This window comes from Mastigoproctus giganteus, chromosome 6, assembly GCF_048544385.1.
Source record: "Mastigoproctus giganteus isolate SK-2022 chromosome 6, ASM4854438v1, whole genome shotgun sequence".
NCBI lineage: Eukaryota > Metazoa > Arthropoda > Arachnida > Uropygi > Thelyphonidae > Mastigoproctus > Mastigoproctus giganteus.
In genome coordinates this window covers 225,312,639-225,333,721 of record NC_143580.1, presented here as the reverse complement: position 1 = coordinate 225,333,721, position 21,083 = coordinate 225,312,639, and the positions used below count along the sequence as shown (strand labels likewise).

Genomic DNA, 21,083 nt, shown 5'->3' with positions numbered 1-21,083 from the left:
TTAGGTGGCACGACTCCAATGCTTCAATAATACATATTCTGTAAAAAAAAATAAGTTTACTTACTTGGCGGAAAAACTAAGATTCATATTAGTTAACTTTGAAAACTCTATCACCATCTGGGTTTCTTCAGCACTTCTATCCATAGTAGGAGCAGGAGCAGGACTTGGTGAGGGAGTTGGAGCAGGTGTTTTAAAGACCTGAATGTGAAATTTAAAGATATACATATTACATATATTACTTTGTACTGTAATATTAATATAGTAATTGCATTTTGTAATATTATACATATTACAGTGCAATTACCAGACATATCAACTGAAAAAAAAAAATCAATGTTTCCACTTAATTAATATTCACAAAATAACCCATTTAAATGTTGTTATTTGGTTTTTAAGAGCATTAGCAACTAAGGCCATATTGCTCCAGGATTTGCGGTGGTCATTCCCTGACCTTTCTGCATCCTCCATATTTGGTGGTGACGGGCTCGAACCCCGGTCTAATCAAGAAGCATGTGCTACGCACTGCTGCTCCTTCCCACCTGGCTACAGAAGCGCCCTATTTAAATGTAAATTTTGTATGATAAGAAAAGAGAAATAAAAATGTAGCACTGCAGCTTAATTGAATTTATTTCATAATTTAATACCACTCATATTTGCAAAACTAAAATAGAAAAAGTTATACAGTGTGTTATATTATGAAAATATCCATGAAAAAACTATTAGGAGAGAATACAGAAACAATTGTAATTAAAAGAAAAGAAGGTTCAAGAGAGAGAATAGACTGCAGATTTAGTTCCAAGAATCAACATAAAAGGTTATAAGTCATAAGCAGAAAATAAGTATAAGAACATGATTAAAAATCCCCAAGCAGGATTTAATAAATATCTATACATTTCATTTCTGATGGAAATTATTTAATCTGTGTTGCCAGAAAGATGCAGAGAGAAAGATTATAAAATAAATGGAAGAGGAATGAAGAAGTTAAAAGGGGAAGAAGAGAAGGAAATGTAACTGAATAAAGAGGAGCACAAAATCCCAATGAACTAATTTTGACTGTTGCATAATTAGCAGGAATAAATTACACCCCAGTAAGGCCATGCATATGAATTGTAAGCATTACTATCTGCCATAAACTATGGGCAAGAGGCTGCCAGCAATAAGTGGAGGGAGAGAATGAGAATTTTATTCTTTGTACCTTCCCGAGTTTTACCCATTTACAAAGATGGAAGAATTTCCATCAAAAACAAGGGAATTTATTACCCAATATTCACCCAGTTACCTACAGCTTTGCAGAACTGTACGTCTTTACACAGCCATTCTTCTAGTTAATTTCAAATCTATAATCTTTAGACATTACATTATATACTCTCTTCATCACTGAAAATGAGTCATTCAATTAACCCAAAAACTATTTCAATTAGTAATGTTAAACTGATAATCAAATGGCAAAATTTACCTTTACTTGCTCCACTGTAGCATTTGCAATAAACAAGCAATCATTTATAATGGCTATCCTAGAAACAAATTATAAATAATTATCATCCACATATACAAAATGGATTATTGTTAAAACAAACATTAAAAATCTTTAGTTATTACATAGAAAACTACAATACTCCTATTAACAAATAGGATGTACCCAAATAAAACACTCCATCAGAAACTTCATAACCATAGGGGACTCCTTAAGACAGTTATAACATAACATACAAAAAAAATAGGTTTCAATTCTTCAAAATAAGAGGTAAAATTTTTAAATTTCATTAGACTAATAATTAAATTTTCTTAACTATAATAAATGAATTTAAATTAAAAGGCAGTATACAAACTGAGAAAAAAATACAGTATCATAATATTTGTTATTCTGACACCAAAGGGAATGATACACGATGTAACATAAAAAACATTGGGGTTACTGAGAGGCCTGAGATATTATTACAGACTGGGGGGGAAAGAACATCTCCTAAGCTAGGCTTACAAGAAACTGAATGGTGTTCAAATCCAATGCCCACAACTTAAATTTCTGTGGTGTAATCTGTTAATATGAAGCTGGATATACATTAAGTGGCCACTTTATTAGATACACATACCTAGTTAATCCACCTTTAACCTCAGAACAGTGAGTTAATCCACTTTTAACCCCAGAACAGCCTGAATTTGTCGTGGCATGGAATCAACAAGGTGGCAGAAGCATGCCAAAAGAATAATGGTCCGTGTTGAGTCAACTGCTTCGCACAGTTGTTGAAAATTGGCCACAGCTCACTGTACTCTTAAAAGCTCATTCTACCACAGTATGCTGAATTTATTCTGTTTCTGGAACCAGTTTGTAAGATTCTGGCCTTGTGACATAGTGCATTATCCTATTGGAAGAATCCATCAAATTAGTGTGGAGTGTTTTCACTTCCACCACCAGCCTGCATTGTTAACGCCTAGCAAGATGGGTTGATGGACTCATACTGTTTTTACCAAATTCTGGTCATCATATCAGCACAAAACAGCAGAAATGGGATTCATCAGACCAGACAATGCTTTTTCATTTCTCTACATCCAGTGTTAACATTCCTTAGCACATTGTAACCATACCTTCTTGTTTTTTTCTGACAGGCATGGAATTTAGTTCAATTATTGGCTGCAATACTTCATTTGCACAAGGTAAAACAAGTAGTGCATTCTGAGTACCTCTTTGGTTACCACTGTTGTACTGGATTGTTATGCAACTAGTGCAGGGTAAAAGAAAAGCTGTAATTAGCCAAATAATAACTGAGCAGGGATGCAACTTCCAAGCAAGTTAGTTCTGAGTGAGTTCCAGACCACTGTGTCTGGAGCTCACTACCAGGCCATGTTAAAAGTCACTTAAGTCTTTTGGTTTGCCGATTTCTGCAGTGAACTGTACACATAATTATAAATTATGTGTACAGTTCACAGGTGGACAGATATGCATCCTGCATATCTGTCCACCTGCTTTACATCACATGGTACAAACATGTAATTAGTATTAGTATTAGTAACGGCCGTATGGTGCAAGAAAGCCAATGGCTTATGCTGCACCAGCCAAAAAAAAAAAAAAAATCTGAACAAAACAATGATAAAAACAAAAATTAAATAAATAAATAAATAATAATAATGAATAAATAAATAAAAATAATAAAATGAAATAAAAATAAATAAAAAGGAAATTAATCCTATCATCATATGCGCTTCCCTTACCCGAAAGTACTATCCAGATGACCTTTGAATTTCCCCAAACTGTCGGCCTCTACCACCCATGAAGGCAACTTATTCCAGTAATTTATAACTCGCTGGCTAAAATAAAACTTCCTGCAGTCCAATCTAAACATTTCCCCCCGTAACTTGAATTTATGTCCCCTAGTTCTAGCATCATTTATAATCTTGAAAATTTTGTCCTCATTCATTTTACTGATGCCTCTCATAGCCTTAAACACCTCAATCAAATCTCCTCTAAGGTGTCTAGTTTCCAAACTCTGCAACCCACATATTCGAAGTCTTTCTTCATAAGGACGCCCTTTTGCCGATCTCACCAGGCGAGTTACCCTTCTTTGCACCCTTTCAAGAAGCTCGATGTCTTTCTTTAGGTGCGGTCTCCATACTTGAACACAGTATTCCAAGTGTGGTCTAACATAAGCCTTATATAATGGGATTATCACGTCCCTATCTCTACTTGCAAAAGTTCGATAGATCATCGATAGGACACCATGGGCCTTCCTTGCAACCTGTTTACAATGCTCAGAGAATTTCATGTCTGACCGTATCATAACACCCAAGTCCCTTTTCTCCAGTACTGGGTTTAGTTGAACTCCACCAAGTGAATAAGTTATTTTGGGATTACTGTTTCCCAGGTGTAATACCTTACACTTTGTTGAATTAAAGCACAGCTGCCATTTTTCTGACCATTCTTGAAGTCTATCTAGGTCTCTCTGAAGAAGCTCAGCTTGACAGTGATCATTAACTACTCTACCAATTTTAACATCATCTGCAAATTTAGACATCACGCCCTCTATCCCTTCATCAATGTCGTTTATGAAAATTAAAAACAACAGTGGTCCTAATACTGATCCTTGGGGAACCCCACTTCTTACATCAACCCAATCTGAGGAATAGCCATTTATCACAACCCTCTGCCTCCTGCCCTGAAGCCATCCTTCTATCCATCTAAGGATTTTCCCAGTGATTCCAACCTGTTCCAGCTTATAAAGCAACCGCTCATGTGGGACTGAGTCAAAAGCTTTGCTGAAATCTAAATAAACAATGTCGAAATTAATGCTGTTATTGAAGCCCTCCATTTCAAGAAAAGGGCAGGTGCACTCAGCATATAGCTACCACAGGAATGAGGATGGGTTGCCAGTAGAAGGCTAAGCTAACTAAACTGGATAAATGATAGGGGAATCTCACAACTGTGGTATGGTGATGCATCCAGATGCATACCAGCTGGGATATGAACTGGGTCAACAAGATCCCTGCTGAGCTTGTTAAAGAATCAGGACACACTGCTAAATGTACTACTCTAACAACCATCAAAATAAGTATCATCAATTTATAGTTATCACAATATCATCAAGCTTAAACAGCAAAAAACAGAATTAGCAGAACCAAGCCAATATGATATGAGAACAGCAAGTATCATCAAATACAAGTGAATATAAACGAGAGATAGCTAAATAATTATATCAGCCATCAATTTCTTCTGGAAGTAAAGTACAGTGTTAGGAAGGTATAACAGTGTATTTTTTTCCAACTAGTTTGGGCAACAGATTTTACAAGTAGTTTGAAGAAAGATTAACTGGCTAGGATGGGCAATCCGTGCATGCCCTCAATTCCCCCAAGAGAAAAGAATAACCATACTAGAAACAGACCTTCTATATCTAGAGCAGATGCAATTTTAAAAAGATTATGCACAAAACATAGATTTAAGTCATCAGCTGAGAATGAGTCATTGTATCTTATGGAGAAATTCAAATATTATCAATAAAACAAAAAATCGATTGAAAAAATGTTGATGATTAATTTTCACAGTACTGTATACTAAATTATTTACCATCATCATTACACTACTGTTACGAATTTTGCATAAAAATATATTCACCCTGCACCTTGAGGGACAACCAGAAATGTGCGACTAAATGTCAGCAAACGAGAATCCGTCCGGCCTGAAAGAAGAAAATGAAATTGTTTATTTAAAAATATTCAGAATAATACTTCAAGTTCCACTTTAAATACCACCATAAATTGTAGTAAATGCAGTAGGCCCATTAATATAATGACAAAATGGTGTCTTTGGTGCATCAGCTTTGATATATTTTTTCCCCTTTTAATTTAGGAATATAGTAGTCTAGATAATTTGAGGTAAATGGAACCGGTCTACTCTGATTACACAGAATGATTTAATAAAAAAAAAATTATTTATTTAAATTTATTTTTTATTAAAATTATAGTAATAAGAAATAAAGCTTGCTTAACTAATGAAACAAGTTAAAATTAGGTAATTAACAAATAAAGACACTTTATTGCCATAATAATAGCACCCTTCACACTATATGAAAATACTTTTTTGTAATTTTATAATTTTGAAATTTTGTTAAATTGCACGCTTTTTTAATTTTTCCTGTGCATGAGATAAAAAACTGAATAAATACAATAAATAATTCTATTCACATGTTCGTCAAACATTTCTTTTTTGATTCAATCAATTCAGCGAGCTCAGTTGCGAGTGCTGCACAAGTATGGGGGAAATTCCGACTTACGTAGCATTCCACGGAATGCTACCCTTAAATTAATCGGACAGTGGCTGTATTTTAAATACTCTTTCTATCTACAAACTAGGCACCTATGAATTGTAATAGTAATAATATTTGCCATAAAGTGCAAGGAAGCCACAGGTTTTTACTGCACTGGCAAAACAAAACAAAACCAAGTAGATAAGAAAATACAAATTACATGCTTCCCTCCTCACACAGATAACTATCCAGTTGACCTTTGAATTCATTCAAACTGTCAGCCTCAACTACCTGCGAGGGCAACTTGTTCCATCAATCAATGACACACTGGCTAAAAGAAAATTTCCTACAATCTAATCTAAACCTCAATCCCTGTAATGAATTTATGGTCTGTAATTTGAAAAAGGGTTAATGAGTACTTTAAAAAAAAAAAAAAGAGGAAATTTCCATAAAATTCAAAAATATTCAACTTACCTTCTCGAAAAACGCCTGATACTGTAAATGACATAAGGGTAGGCTAAGTGGAAAAAAGATAAGGTGTCTTAAGTACATGATTTTTACACAATTTTATAATTTTCTATTCCACTTATATTAAAATTAAGGAATATGGAAATAGCAAGTTATACTGTAATTTGTTTATATAGTTTAGATTTTTCAATTTATTCAAATCAAAGTTATCTTAAAAGTTCCAGCACATTTCTTAAGCAACAAAACTTTAAACTAAATTTGCATTAAAATGGAATAAAATAAATTCATTTTCTCAATTCCATTCAATTTTTGATTGGGTCATTCCCATCGTTTGGGACAGGAACAGGAAATACAAAAACTGATTTTGCTTATGCTTCACCTCATGAAAGCCAGTTAGTGTACAAGATTGAAGAAGCAGTGAATAAACAGTAAATTTTACTTCAGGCTGGGTAAAAGTATACTCAAGATCCATGACCTAGGTCTTGATTGTAACTCTGCATTAAGCTTATAGCAATGTGGCTTTATTACTTCCATGTTCATTTGAGTGACTATTATTTTGCAATGGAATGAAGATAACCAAAGATCAATCCAGGTCAGGCTGTCATTATTCAAAGTACTATTTATGTCAAAAATGTGGTTAGGGTCTGAAACTTTGTGAAATAATCACTACGTTGTCTATGAGTAGTTCATGATTAAACAAATATCAGGAAAAGTATTCATCGTTTCCAGCAATACAATGTGCTCCTGCATATAGCAGCATCCAGGCAGCAGAAACACATATCAATATTTTGCCATATAATGTATTCACCAAAATACATCTTGGCTGAAATAAGCAATAAAGGTTCACAGCTGTGCAAATATTCAACCATTTGAATAGCACAGTAGACAGCTAATGAGATTGAAGCAGCTCTGGAAAGCTGTTTCAATGATTTTCAGAAGTGCTTTACATTATAAAGGGAGATTACTTTGAAGGGAACAAATGCCAATAGTTCATGTGTATCTTTTTTATGTGGTCAGTCCTGGAACTTTTGATGTATAGGTTGTATGTACATGGTATAAGTTATTTATTTATTTATTTTAACTTTATATTTAAACACCTTTCTCACCCACCTGAGTGGGGAAGATGTTTATTTTGAACCAATCAAACATTAACAAAATGTAAAATACGGATAAATAAGATTAAACAAGCTTAAACTGCACAAAATAATGACCAATCCTTATGAACGTTCACTTGCTTTTGCATTATTATTAGAGCCATTACCATTTCCATCATAATTAATCAATATGAACTACTTGAACATTATTAAATTAAAAAAAAAAAAAAAAAAAAAAAGGCGTAAACTTACAGAAACATGTGAGACATCTAAAGTAAAGGATGTAGGATCATGATGTGTTGGAGGAAGTTGAGAAAGAGCAGACACCACGCTCAGTTTTCCTTGTTTTAAGAGTTTAGTTCTTGAATCTGAAATTGAGAAATATATAAAAATACAAAAATAAACAATGAATACCAACTTCAAGTCATATTATAATGTTGCTCTGTAAATTAATAAACAGAATAATGAGGCTTCCATCCTGCAGTGGGTTGATAATAACTGCAGTTTAAAACAAATCCTCATCGAAGCCTAATTAAATAAATATCACTAAACAGGTCAGAGAATAGAGCTCAAGACATATGTTTGTTTGTTATTTGGTTTTTAGGAGCATTAGCAACTAAGGCCATATTGCTCCGGGAATATGCGGTGGTCATTCCCTTGATCTTTCCGCATCCTCCGTATTTGGTGGTGACGGGCTCGAACCCCGGTCTAATCAAAAAGCGTGTACTACGCACTGCTGCTCCTTCCCACCTGGCTACGGAGGCACCCCTCAAGTCATATGAGGTAGGCCAGAATAAATTCTTAGCTATTTTATTACCATTGCTGCTGCTAAGCTAATCAAATTAATGCAATTTAGCTCTAGGACCTGAAAAGTAGAAATTTTTTTTTTTAACATCCTAAAGTGTGCTTTTTAGCACAATAATGAATTAATGAAAGCAATTAATGGTTTTCAGGATAACTCTAACTTTAATTTCATACAAAAGAGTTGTGGAATCATTTCTGAAGTATAACCAGAGCGCAAATTTAAACTGAAAAACTTTTTTGGTTTTCACTTATTTATAATTATTCAAAAAAAGTCATAATCCATGCAAAACATAATATTAAAACACAGCATAATTTTGTGTTAAGAACAAGTACCTATAAACATTAAGTTGGTTTTGCATTAGCAACACCTACCTAATACTTAATACTTTGTGGCAGCAGCACCTTTTGCCTGTAATGCAGCCAGTGTCTTGGCGTAGACCCCACAAGGTGGTTACAGGGTGTCCTGTGATAGGCTACCCATTCATTGCAAATTGTGTGCAGTCAAGTCCATACATTGTCAGGTGGATGGTTGCAGTGGCAGCATCAAATGTTCTTTTCCAGTAAGACCCTAACATGTTCAACTGGATCAAGATTGGGTGAACCAGGTAGGCAGCCAGGGGAGGATGAAGAATTCACTGTCACATTGCTGAAACTGGTTAGCATCTTGCCAGGCCTGGCATCTGTCAACATGTAGCATGGCATGTTGACAGATGCCAGAATTGTCTGGATACACTGTCATCATGAGGGACCAAGCCATTGATTTAACAGTGCATCCAGATACTATGGCCCCACTGCTTTCTCCAAATGTGGATACAGCAATCAGCATGGTAGAGCTGGAAACAGGTTTCATCAGAGTAGGTGACAGATTTCCATATGATGGTGGTCTAGTGTTGGTGCTGATGTGCCCATGCACAGCACAGCACAGTTTCTTGTGTCTCACAGTGAGTATGTGTACCCATTACGGCCATCAATTTCCATAGCCTATATGAGCCAGTGTCTGGCACATAGTCCATGTGGATGTTGGTCTTGATATTCTTACTTTGTACTGGAGGTTAGCTGGACCACTGTGCTGTGTTACAAGATGAGCCATATGATGCTCACGTGGGCATCGACCACGTGTGGCTTCATGCGTGTGATCTTTGGCTGGTTGCTTGACTGCTGTTGAGCCAGTCATGGTAGACTCGAGCCACCCCAGTACGGGAGCACTTAACTACACTGGCTGTCGTTGAGATACTGGCACCTGCACGTCTAGTCCCCAAAATCATTCTGCATTTGAAGTCAAAAAGATCTCAAACACTGACCCATTCCACCTTGTAGACAACTCAAAAGCTAATCACCATTGCAAAACTACAATCTTATATCAGCCACTTCTGACTTTGAGCCTTCAACAGCATCACAGACAAGCCCATTCCTACACAAGGGGGTGTTGTTAATGCAAAGTCAACTCAGTAGGCACTTTTAGGTAACTCATCTTGCCATTTACATCACTTAACTACATACATACATAAACTTTAATTAGTCAATAAGAACTATTCGAATACCATTATTAAGTAAATTCCATTTGAAAATAATACTCACTACTGTTCTCAACCCTTAGAAGATTTCTACTATCAGGAAGGTACTCTTCTAAAGTTCTCCTAATAATTAAGAAAATTTTGAATTTAGTTAAGATATGAATATAATATAGTGCAACCTTGATATAATGTGCCTCTTCATACTGCAGTTTCAGATATACCACAGGTATAGTCCCAAAAACGAATTATGAAAAAAAGTAGCGTGTTCAAAGAACTAGAAATTTCATATAGTAAACTGGAACTAGCGAATACTGTATATCCTAATACCGTATTTCCAAGAGGAAAAATTACCTAAAAATTGGCCGTATATTTGCTTTGATATATTCAGTTGAAGCATAATTTTTGTAAACAACAAGACTTGTCAGAGCCTAATTAATGTAAACACCCAGTTTCCCCCTCAGCTAAAGATGCAAAAAAAGAGTACATCAATGGAATGTAATTACAAACAACTAACAACGGAGGGGTTGTTGTTGTTTGGTTTTTAGGAGCATTAGCAACTAAGGCCATATTGCTCCGAGATATGCGGTGGTCATTCCCTGACCTTTCCGCATCCTCCGTATTTGGTGGTAACGGGCTCGAACCCCGGTCTAATCAAGAAGCATGTGCTACGCACTGCTGCTCCTTCCCACCTGGCTACGGAGACGCCTCAATGGAGGGGAATACGCCTACCATTCATCAAATGTGTTACATTAGTTACAAGGTAAGTTTCTGTAAACACATGACATCCTTTCTTCGACTAAAAGTTGCACTAGACAGCCAAGGGTTAAACTAGACAAAAATACACATGAACTGACAAATGAGACAGGTTCTGATTTAGTTCTATCAAAATATGGTAAATTCTACTGCACCAGAAATAAATTAGTAAATCAGTAGGAATGAAGTAATGGCCACCAAAAGAAAAAATTATACTATTGAAGAAAAGTTAAAGATTATCAAAAGAATTAGAGTCGTGAAAAACAAAATACAGTATAATTTTCAAGTTTGCAATTCCCTATGGAATGATCCACAGTTGGATGAAAGATGAAGAAAACTTGCATTCCTTTGTAGATTCCATAGAAGATGAAGCAGCCTCCAGAGAAAGAAAAGTAGACTTCATGAAAACAGTGATGTGGAAAACGCTTATAAAAGTGGTTTCTACAGAAGCATAGTGAAGGAGTACTAATAAATGGGGCAATTTTTAAATCATATACTTAAATTTCATGTTGGAAATGATGACATATTGAAAAGGGCAGCTTTGGAGATGGGAGTCTTGTCATGGGATATCCCAGGTTAGTCTTATAGGTGAAACTGCATTTGGTGACATTACATAAACATAAACAAGCATTTCTTGAATTTCTACATAATGTAATTCAAGGTGAATTCACAGATGAACAGTGATAAAACAACTGCAACAAAACAACATTGCATTATAAACTTCTCCCTGACAAGTCACTGGATATTAAAAAGGGACCCAACAAAGTAAGCATGAAAACTAACAAAAACTAAAGAGTTTCTTCCAAGGAACAGAGTTGCAGTAATTCAGTACGTGGATCAGGGTATAACTCAAGCCTTCAAAAGCCTACTGCTGTGAACTGAGAAATTCAAGTTCTAGAATTTCCGAAAACATTAACACTGAAAGACACTGCATACAATAGCAATGGAAAAATTGCATACAGAAACAAAGGCTGCTTGTAAAGTACTTGGTGGCAGTCTTAGAGCAAATGATCTGGTTGCTTGGATTGAAATGGATGCTCAAGTTGTGCGTTACCTGAACAAAGAAGAAATCGCAGCCTCTACAGACAATGGGAAGACAATCGATAAACAGAAGGCAAGTGAAATAGGGAGCGACTCAGAAGATAAATTGGATGACTGGTGTAAGGAAAAAGCACCAGAAATGAGCCAAGTGCTCGAAAACATTAATGAGGTGATGGCGTGGTTAAAATGTCAGAGTGATAGTGAACATCTTCATTTATTGCATCTGATAACAATTAAGAATTATGTACTGGAAGAGAGAGGGGAAAAAAAAAAAAAGAAAAACACCAGTTCTGACAAACTAAATGATGTGATTATTTTAGAACAGATGCGTAAAATATAAGTCCATAACAGCACTGCATATTAGCAGAATGTAAAGGAAATGATATCACCTTTAATACTTTGTCTTTTAATCTGTATACTCATAAAACATTACCAAATAAAGTATTTATTTACTAAGTAAAGTGTATTTGTGTTTTTAAAAAAAAATTACCATTTTGGAAAAAATGGTAAAATTTTTTTCAGCTATATGTGCTTTACTTATAACATGGGTATTAAATTCATCACCTGTTCCCTGCATTATATTGAGGTTGCACTGTATTTTAATATATATTAGTAATGATTTACACAACTATAACTTAAAAATGCATTGCCACATGATAAAATTCACTAACTCATTTAACAGCAATAATGCAGTGCTCCATCAATTTAAAACTACTTATGTGAAATAAAGATATTAGCATTGGCCATACGGTACAAAGAAGGCAGGCTTTTGTTGCACCAAGAAAAATAATAACAATAAAAAGACCTAAAGACCTGATGTTTTGATCAGACAAAAAATTAGTCACCTGTGAAATTTTTCAAATAATGTACACCCCTTTCTTTAGTATTATTCACTTCTTGAATCTTTATTGGTAAGGATTCAACTAGACCCCTTAAACAGTTTTTATCAATGGTAATTCTGATAACAAATGAGGCTATAATTCGATTAGGCTTTGTGGATGCTGTTTTCACTTTCTGTTCAAGGCAGTCCCACACATTCTTTACAGGATAAATCTTGTGACTCATCTGGCCAACTTAAATGCCCTACTGCTGCCTTGTGTTTCTCATGCCATTTTAAAAAGTAGAGGCCCTGTAAACTGTACAGTTGTCATCCAAGAATACAGGAGTATCAAAACTGCGATGTTCCTCAAATGTTCAACAAAAGGGGAAACCTAATCATCCAAAATATTTGTGTAGCCAGCCTGATTCATCTTAGTTCATATATCAAGTAGGGGATCCACTTAATAACAGTTGAAACATCCCCAAAGCATCACTGACTGTCCACAGCTTGAACACAGTCTGGATGAAATGCCTCATTGCTCCTCCTGTGAACCTGGTGCTCAGCATCATTAGTGTATAGGCAAAATTTGGACTCTCGAGACCACATCACCGCTTTCTATTCATCAACGGCATGGTTTTATTGCACTTTAGCCCACATTAGCTGGTTTTTTTTTTTTTTTTTTTAATATTATGCAATTCACTTTGATATTTTTTCTGAGAAATCAGCTTATGAGATCCTCAGTTAAATGTTTGCAACTATTCTTATCTTGTTTGAAAACATTTCTCATTTACTAGACATGATATTCGTTACTGGTCATAATAACTTAGCATAATCCCAATTCTGTCACTGTTTTCTGGTTGGTTTCAACTCACACCAATAAAATCTTATTACCATTCTTTCTGAAATACCATTAAATTCAGTTACTTCTTTAACAGGCTGTCCTTTAGTCTGGCAAATGTTATCATCCTCTCCACTTTTCCACTCACTAACATCTTTTTTTTCCACCCCATTTTCCTGGTGGAAACCCTTGCTTCTTCACAGGTATACTAGCTGTAAATGGAGGAAAATGGGTTAACTTTTTACTCAATTTCAGTGCTGTAAACAAACAAGAGCAGAAGATACATGTACAATCTGTTATATGCCCTAAATACCAAAAGTTACTATATTTTTTTTTTTTTTTTAGTGTGGTGCCTACATTTCCCCCCCCCTCCCGCCATGGTAAAGTATTAGTCATATGGTGCAAGGAAGCTCTAGGCTTTCGCTGCACAAGCAAAAAATAACAATAATGAAAATAAAATAAACTACTTATTTTACTCCCTCCTCGAGTAGGTAACTACTCAGCTGATATTTGAATTTCCGCAAGCCATTAGCCTCAACCACCAACGGAGGCAACTTATTCCAGCAATTAACAACTCACTGGCTAAAAGAAAATTCCCTACACTCCAGTCTAAACCTCTTCCCCCATAATTTAAATTCATGGCCACATCTAGTTCTGGAATCATAACAGTAAAAATTTTGCCTCATTCATTTTACTTTCTCCTCTAAGGTGCCTAGCACTGTAGTCCACATATTTAAAGTCTTTCTTCATACAGATAGCCTTTTGCTGATCTTGCTAGGTACACTGTCAATCTTTGGACCCTTTCACGAGGCTCAATGTCTTTTTTTTTTTTCAGGTGTGGTCTCCATACTTGAACATGATATTCCAAGTGTGGCCTTATACAGTGAAATTTTCTCCCTATCTCTTTTTAACAAGTAAATGTTCAATAAATCATTGATAAGACACCAAAGGCCCTCCTTGCTGCTTGTCTCCACTGCTCGGAGAAGTTAACATACAATTATATCATAACTCCCAAATTCAAATCTTCCTCTACTGTTTTTAGTTCGATCCCATCAAGTATATAAATTATATAAATTATTTTGGGGTTGCTATTCACCAAATGTAAGGCTTTGCATTGTGCTGCATTAAAACATAGCAGCCACTTTTCTGATCAACCTGAAACTTCCACATCATCCTGAAGGATCTCTGCTTGGTGCTGATCATTAAGTAAGCTACCAATCTTGACATCATCTGCAATCCCTCTACCAAATGTCATTTAAGAAAATCAAAAACAACAGTAGTCTCAGTACAGATCCCTGGGAAACCCCACTTCCTACATTAGCCCTATCTGAAGAATAATTATTAACCACAAGCCTCTACCTCCTGCCCTGCAACCATTCTGCAATGCATCTAGGAATTTTCCTGTGATTCCTTGTTCTAGCTTATACAGTAACCTCTCATGCTCATCACTCACAGGTACAAATACAGCCGACATGAATTTCCTCGAACTATCAGCCCCAAATATTCACAGAGGTAGCTTATTCCAATAATTAACAACTAATTAGCTAAAGGACGACTTGCTAAAATCCAGCCTATAACTACTATTGCTAATGAAAATTTATTTCCTCTGGTTATAACATCATTTAATGCCACGAAAACTGCACCATTATTTCATTTCACTATCCCTTTTCTGAGCCTTATAAAACCTCGATCAGAATTCTTCTAAGTTACTAGCTATTACGCTCTGTAGTAGCACATATATTTGAAGTCTGCTTATGTAGGTGCCCCTTTACCAATCTCACCAGGTGTATTTCTCATCTTTGGACCTTTTCACCACTGCACGCAGCTTTGTCACTGAATGGACCAAAATATTTCCTCAAGCCACTGAGTTAGCATATATTTTTAGAGCTTTTTCCAAAAACATCCTAAGTCCCAATAACAAAATTTAGGAAGTACATTTAATCAGGAATACATATTAATCAAAATATATTCCAATATAATATTAATAAAAAAAAAATACATTCAAGGAATGTTCTGGTGGAAAATATAAATGTCAAGTAATATTTACCCTTATTAATTCTTACCTTTAAAAAAACATATTCTTGTATGAAACCAAATCAATTTAAAATTGCTCTGATAGCATTCAGATACTTTGTTATCCAATATAATATCAGAATAAAGAATAAAATTTTAACTGCATCAATTTACATTATTTCTTGCCTTTTACTGCAAAAAGCTGAATGGCATATAATATAAATTAAACCACTCTTGGGTTTTTTGTTTTTTTTTTTGCCATGTCTGCTAGAGGATTAACTTTATAATAATTAATTAAAAAAAAAAACAGCAATTACCATATGCCTGAAAATTATTTATCAACCATTTCCCATAAAAACTGACCTAACATTAATTCAACAATAGATAATTACTGATGATACATACCTTGAGGAAGAATGTTTCATTACAGAAAGGGAAAATTGAGCCTATAAATAAATACAAGTAATAAATAAACATTACTTATTCAATAACCACCAAACAGATATATAGGCAGCACAATATATGGATGCTACACTAATTTATACTTAATAACAAAGTATTTATTATGCCCCAAAGCCTAACTAGCACAAAGCAACATGCCAGACACAAACAACACAAAGCCGGCAGGGCCAAATGAGGCTTTCCTGAGATTTATATACAGCATGCATAAGCAAACATGTGCACATGCACAGACAGTTCTTGCAAATAGTTCAGTACGTTAAATGCCAAGCCAATATACTCAATGATTTTATCAAACTGATCAATGACTAGTATTAGGACTATAAAAAAAAAATCCATATTTTTTTAATAGCTAACAGACTATACACCACCACTGTTACCAACAAAAAATTCATTCAGTCCACACGTGTATAGACTTATCGTGTTGTCCACTAATGAAAAACTTGTACCAGGCAATATGCAATATTCCATAGGATATTCACTTCGAGTGATCATTTACACCAAGTTCATTTGCAAATTCCTCCACCTTTTCACATAGAATACTTCTACAGATGGGAGTATTTTTTTATCTTGCATTTGTAAACTATCTCAGAAGCACTTCCACAAGTTTCTTTCCAAATCTTTTTCTTTTCCTGTTCAGATTGTCATTTTAAGTCACTCCTAATTCATGTGATTTTCTATTAAAAGTTTATACAAAAGAGGTTGTGAAATACCCAGACTTAATGCAGCTTCCTGCTGGCTACACTTAAGTAAGGCATCATAAGCACTTAGAATTCTGTTCTTTTCACTCAAACTTAAATCTCTACACTTCTGTGACATTTCTATTCTAAGAAAAAATAAATCATGGTTCACTTCTCAATGGATGTCAATCACAAATTAAACTCAAGTCTATTCACGGAAAGAAAACAGTGGATACAGTACTGCACATCCACACCACGAGATTGTGTTCACTTTTGGGAAAACTTCTACTGTTTGGAGAAAGTAATTAAACACCAATCACTTGCCATACAAAGCTGTAAAACTTTACAATAGTGGGTTAGATTGCTCTTTCCCCAACCATATAGCTCACTAGCTAGCAAAAACATTATATTCTAGATTGTTCACTTGCTTTTGTTTAAAGGTACTCTCATGCTTTTCCTGAAGGCTACAAACATGTGGCAGGGATTAGAAGATAAGAAGTACCACTTTCATGCAATGCGGGACAAGGTTGTAAACATTACTTGGTGTGGTCAGGGTTATAAATAATGAAAAAATTTCTGACATACACAATTTTAAGTGTTCTGGAAGAGATATTTCTCCTAATCAAAATGAAAAATGATAACAATAAACTGTGGTATGATCATATTAAATCGAAGAATTTATATACATACATTATAATATAAGTGGTTTTGGATTTTCATTTTTGATTACAGCAGGCCCCCGCTATAACGCGGTTCGCTTTATGCTGATTCGCTATAACGCTGTTCTTATATTATAACCCGTATCTGACTATAACGCTGTCACAGATCACTATAACGCTCTTTTACAGATTCCATTTTTGGCATATTTAACAAAATCATTTCATTTGATGGAGTCGATAGCTTGAAAATGAATATAAAAATACGGTTACAATGTTTCTCACGCTGACTTGAGAAATATTCCCACGCTCAGTGAAATTCTCGCGCACTAATTTAATTGCAGTACAGTGACTTGTTACGTAACTCCGAGATCAACATTTTAAAAAATGATCAAGTATATTGCTTGTAATATTTGCATTATATGCATTTATCCGAAGTCTAGTCATCACTCAGTACAGTATTAGACATTGTGCGTAACAGACAGTTTACTTGAACATTGTATCATAATTAATGCAACCAACGCAGTTACATTTTCAAAGAGTTAATAATGGCCAATAAGAATGAAAAAGCAACGTCTGGGTGCAGTACGAAGACTATAAATGTAAGGAAAATACTACTGAATTTGAAAATTAAATTAGATGTTTTGAAGCGGATCGATCCGTTCAAAGGCAAGCGGATGTGTGCCATAATTTAGGACTTGCAAGTTTAACTGTAAGAACAATTATAAAAAAATAATGAATTAATTTTAGCAGCGGGAAAGATAGCTGTTCCACTGCAAGCAACTAGGACTAGGCCGGCTATTAGGATTGAAATGGAAAGACTAACTAATTTTATTGAAGATAATATCCAATGCAGAATTCAGTTAAGTTAAATATTATAAATAATAAAAAAGAGAGAGATTAGCCTATATGATGATCTGAAGAAAACTCACCTAAAAAAAAAAAAAAAAAAAAATTGGAACCATTTAAAACTAGTAAGGGCTGGTTGAATAGATTTAAAATCCAGGGAGAAGCCACAAGTGCAGATCAAGAACCCGAAACTTTCAAAAAAAAACTTGTTAAAATTATTGAATAGGGGTATTGTGTGTTCTCAACAAGTTTATAACATAGATAAAGCAGGACTTTTGTGGAAACGAATGCCTAAAAGAAGTTTCATATTGAAAGAAGAAAAAAACATGCCAGGTTTCAAAGCGGCGAAGGATCAGTTAACTTTATTGTTGGGTGGTAATTAAACTGCGGGGGGGAATTAAAATTAATACCCCTTTTAGTTTATTTGGAAGAGGGCCAAAGTTCAACCCAAAATCGACACATTTTTCATAATTAAATTAAATCAATTTAGATCAGTTAAAATCATGATTTTAATTGGAATTTTAAGTTTAATTTTGATCGTAAATAGTTACCATATAATTATATATGCATGTAATGCATAATATTTTATATGTGCAAATATTCTGACCGACATTTGTGCATCTTTTCACTACAGTTTATTATTGATTAAGAAATATCCTATGGCACCGACCGCAACTCACAAATACATATGTTACCTTATGGGAATGCAGCGCTCGCTTAGCGCGGATTCACTTAGCGCTCTGTTTTTCCGGAACGCATTATCAGCGTTACACGGGGGTCACCTGTATAATAAATAAGTGGCTAATAACAATAACCAGCAATAATGATAACATTAAATGGCATTTACTGTATAATTTTAGAACAAGCCATGCATTTATTTTATTTTATTATTTTTTTTGTATCATCTTTACACAGTTTACCTTTCTAAAGAAGTATCAGGTTATTTTTGTACAAAATCTTCAAACTAGTCTTATGACTAATCTAATCCTGAATGTTGTTGCAGATCAGCCAAACCTATTACTATTTCTATTGTTTTCCAATGGGGAGATGTTTTGGTGCAGTATGCACAAAACCTTATGCAAAAAATACACTGAGCATGAAATTCAAACTCGTAAAAAAGGAGGGGGAGCAACAATTTACAAGGAGGGTTTGAAAGGTCATAGCCCGAGTATGAAAGGGTAGTGGAACGGTGTCAAAAATCTCCATACTTAATGTATAACACTTCAAACAGTAATCTCCCAAGTGTCATGTGTCTTTTTTAATATCTTTTAAATTCAATGTCTTTTTTAATTATAGAACCTGAATTAAACAAAGCTTTGTGGATGAGGAAAGATGAACAAAATCACGATCCACACTTTATTAGCATTAGTAGAAGCATACGATGCAAGAAAGAAAGCTTATGCAGCATCAGCCAAAAAAAAAAAAAAACCTGCTCCAATTTCACTCCTCTGTTCATTCCAAATACCTATCCAGCTCAGCCTTAAATTTATTTAGGCTATCAACTTCCACAACAAAAGATGGAAGTCTGTTCCACCAATCAACTACCCACTGACTAAAGGCAAACTTCCACACATCTATCCTACAACTGTCTTTCTTCAATTTGAATTTATGCCCTCTCAGGTGATTATTCTGAGCAAGAGGAAGAATCCCATCAGCACTGAGCATGCTCAAACCATTCAAGGCTTTATACACCTCAATCAGATCACCTTGCAGGTAGGCCGCCTCCGTAGCCAGGTGGGAAGGAGCAGCAGTGCGCAGCACACGCTTCTTGATTAGACCGGGGTTCGAGCCCGTCACCACCAAATACGGAGGATGCGGAAAGGTCAGGGAATGACCACCGCATATTCCCGGAGCAATATGGCCTTAGTTGCTAATGCTCCTAAAAACCAAATAACAAACAAACAAACAACCTTGCAGGTGCCTAGTCTCCAAACACTGTAATCAGCAAAACTTAAGCCTTTCTTTGTAAGAGCAACTCTTTGTTCCATTCACTAATCTTGTTGCCCAACTCTGTACTCGTTCCAACAGTTCTAGATCCATCTTAAAATGAGGCCTCCAGACCTGTATACACTACTCAAGGTGTGGCCTGATCATTGCCTTATACAAGGGGATAAGCATCTCCTTATCACTGCTAGACAAATTCCCGTATATCATTGACAAGACACCATGAGCTACTCTTGCAGACCGTCTGCACTACTCATAAAACTTCATATCTACTTGCACAATTACCCCCAGGTCCTTTTCATTCACTACCACTGTCAGTGTAGTACCACAGAGTTTTACTGCTTCCCATATGTAGTACAGTTGGTCCTCGTATAACACGTGTTTGCATTACACGAATTCGATCATACACGATTTATAAATAGGGGAACGATATCTTATATAACACGAACCAAATTCGCTTATACACGATTCGCCTTTGTGTTTACAAGAAATGGCAGTCGAACGTGGAATCACCCCAACTGAACGCAACACGATAGGAATGAAGAAGATTCTGAAAATGTATTTATGTGTTTTATATCAGTGAAGGGGAAACACATTTCACCATAATAACGTAAAAACCAACACAATTCCAGCTATCGATATAATCGCAAATGCAATTAGATGCAGTTTACTACCAGTTTATAACAGATTCCACTAGCAGAAACCAAACTGGAAATTGTTTTTATTGTTTTATGGTAGTAACCCCCAGAAATGTGCTTTAGTAAAATGTGAGGCGTTAATTAATAGTGTATCTCGGCCTTTATGGTGTTATTCATTCAGTTGCTACATGCGCGCAGCTTTGTTTATGTGTATCAAGCATGCCTCCTTGTTTTGTAATTGTGCTTTATTCCCTAAAAATGAGTAAAATACTTGAAAGGTGTGAAAAGCAAGCATCCTGGTGAAGACACTGCAGATTCAGAGAGAAAAAAAAAAAGCAATATCGATAAACAGAGGCGGACTGGGTCAAAAATTCTTACCCGGGAAAATTTATAGTGGCCTCATACTATGGTTTATGGCCAAAATCACACCGGCCTCTGGCCCACCGTGGTTTCCCCCGTAAGGCTCATGGCCAGTCCGCTTCTGTCGATAGAGAAAAAATATGAAATTGTGAAACGCTTTGAGCGAAATGAAAGACCATGTGATATTGCACGTGCTACAGACCTAAATGAGGCAACGCGAAGAATTACAAAGAATGCAGAGAAAATAAAAACAACTTTCATAGCGGGAACAACTTAAAGTGTAATTAAAATCCATTAGATTAAGACACAAGAATTGAAAGAGATGGAACGGCTGTCATCTCTTTGGATAGAAAATCAAACAAAAAGCAAGTTTGCTTACGATAGAAGCAAAAGCATTAGCAATATTTTATTACGACTTAC

At 35.3% G+C, this 21,083-nt stretch overlaps 1 protein-coding gene across 1 annotated transcript in view; it reads right to left on the bottom strand.

Moving 5' to 3' along the window:
* LOC150085036 (nuclear RNA export factor 1-like) overlaps nucleotides 1-21,083 on the bottom strand; it is a 152,418-nt gene that overhangs the window by 5,039 nt on the left and 126,296 nt on the right. Inside the window, exons 17-23 of the mRNA XM_090376440.1 lie at nucleotides 15,483-15,523; nucleotides 9,677-9,735; nucleotides 7,547-7,662; nucleotides 6,207-6,249; nucleotides 5,102-5,165; nucleotides 1,457-1,514; nucleotides 65-198 (exon numbers count right to left, since the gene is read on the bottom strand). Of these exons, the coding sequence (XP_090232566.1) occupies nucleotides 65-198; nucleotides 1,457-1,514; nucleotides 5,102-5,165; nucleotides 6,207-6,249; nucleotides 7,547-7,662; nucleotides 9,677-9,735; nucleotides 15,483-15,523 (515 nt within the window). The remainder of the gene's footprint in view (nucleotides 1-64; nucleotides 199-1,456; nucleotides 1,515-5,101; nucleotides 5,166-6,206; nucleotides 6,250-7,546; nucleotides 7,663-9,676; nucleotides 9,736-15,482; nucleotides 15,524-21,083) is intronic.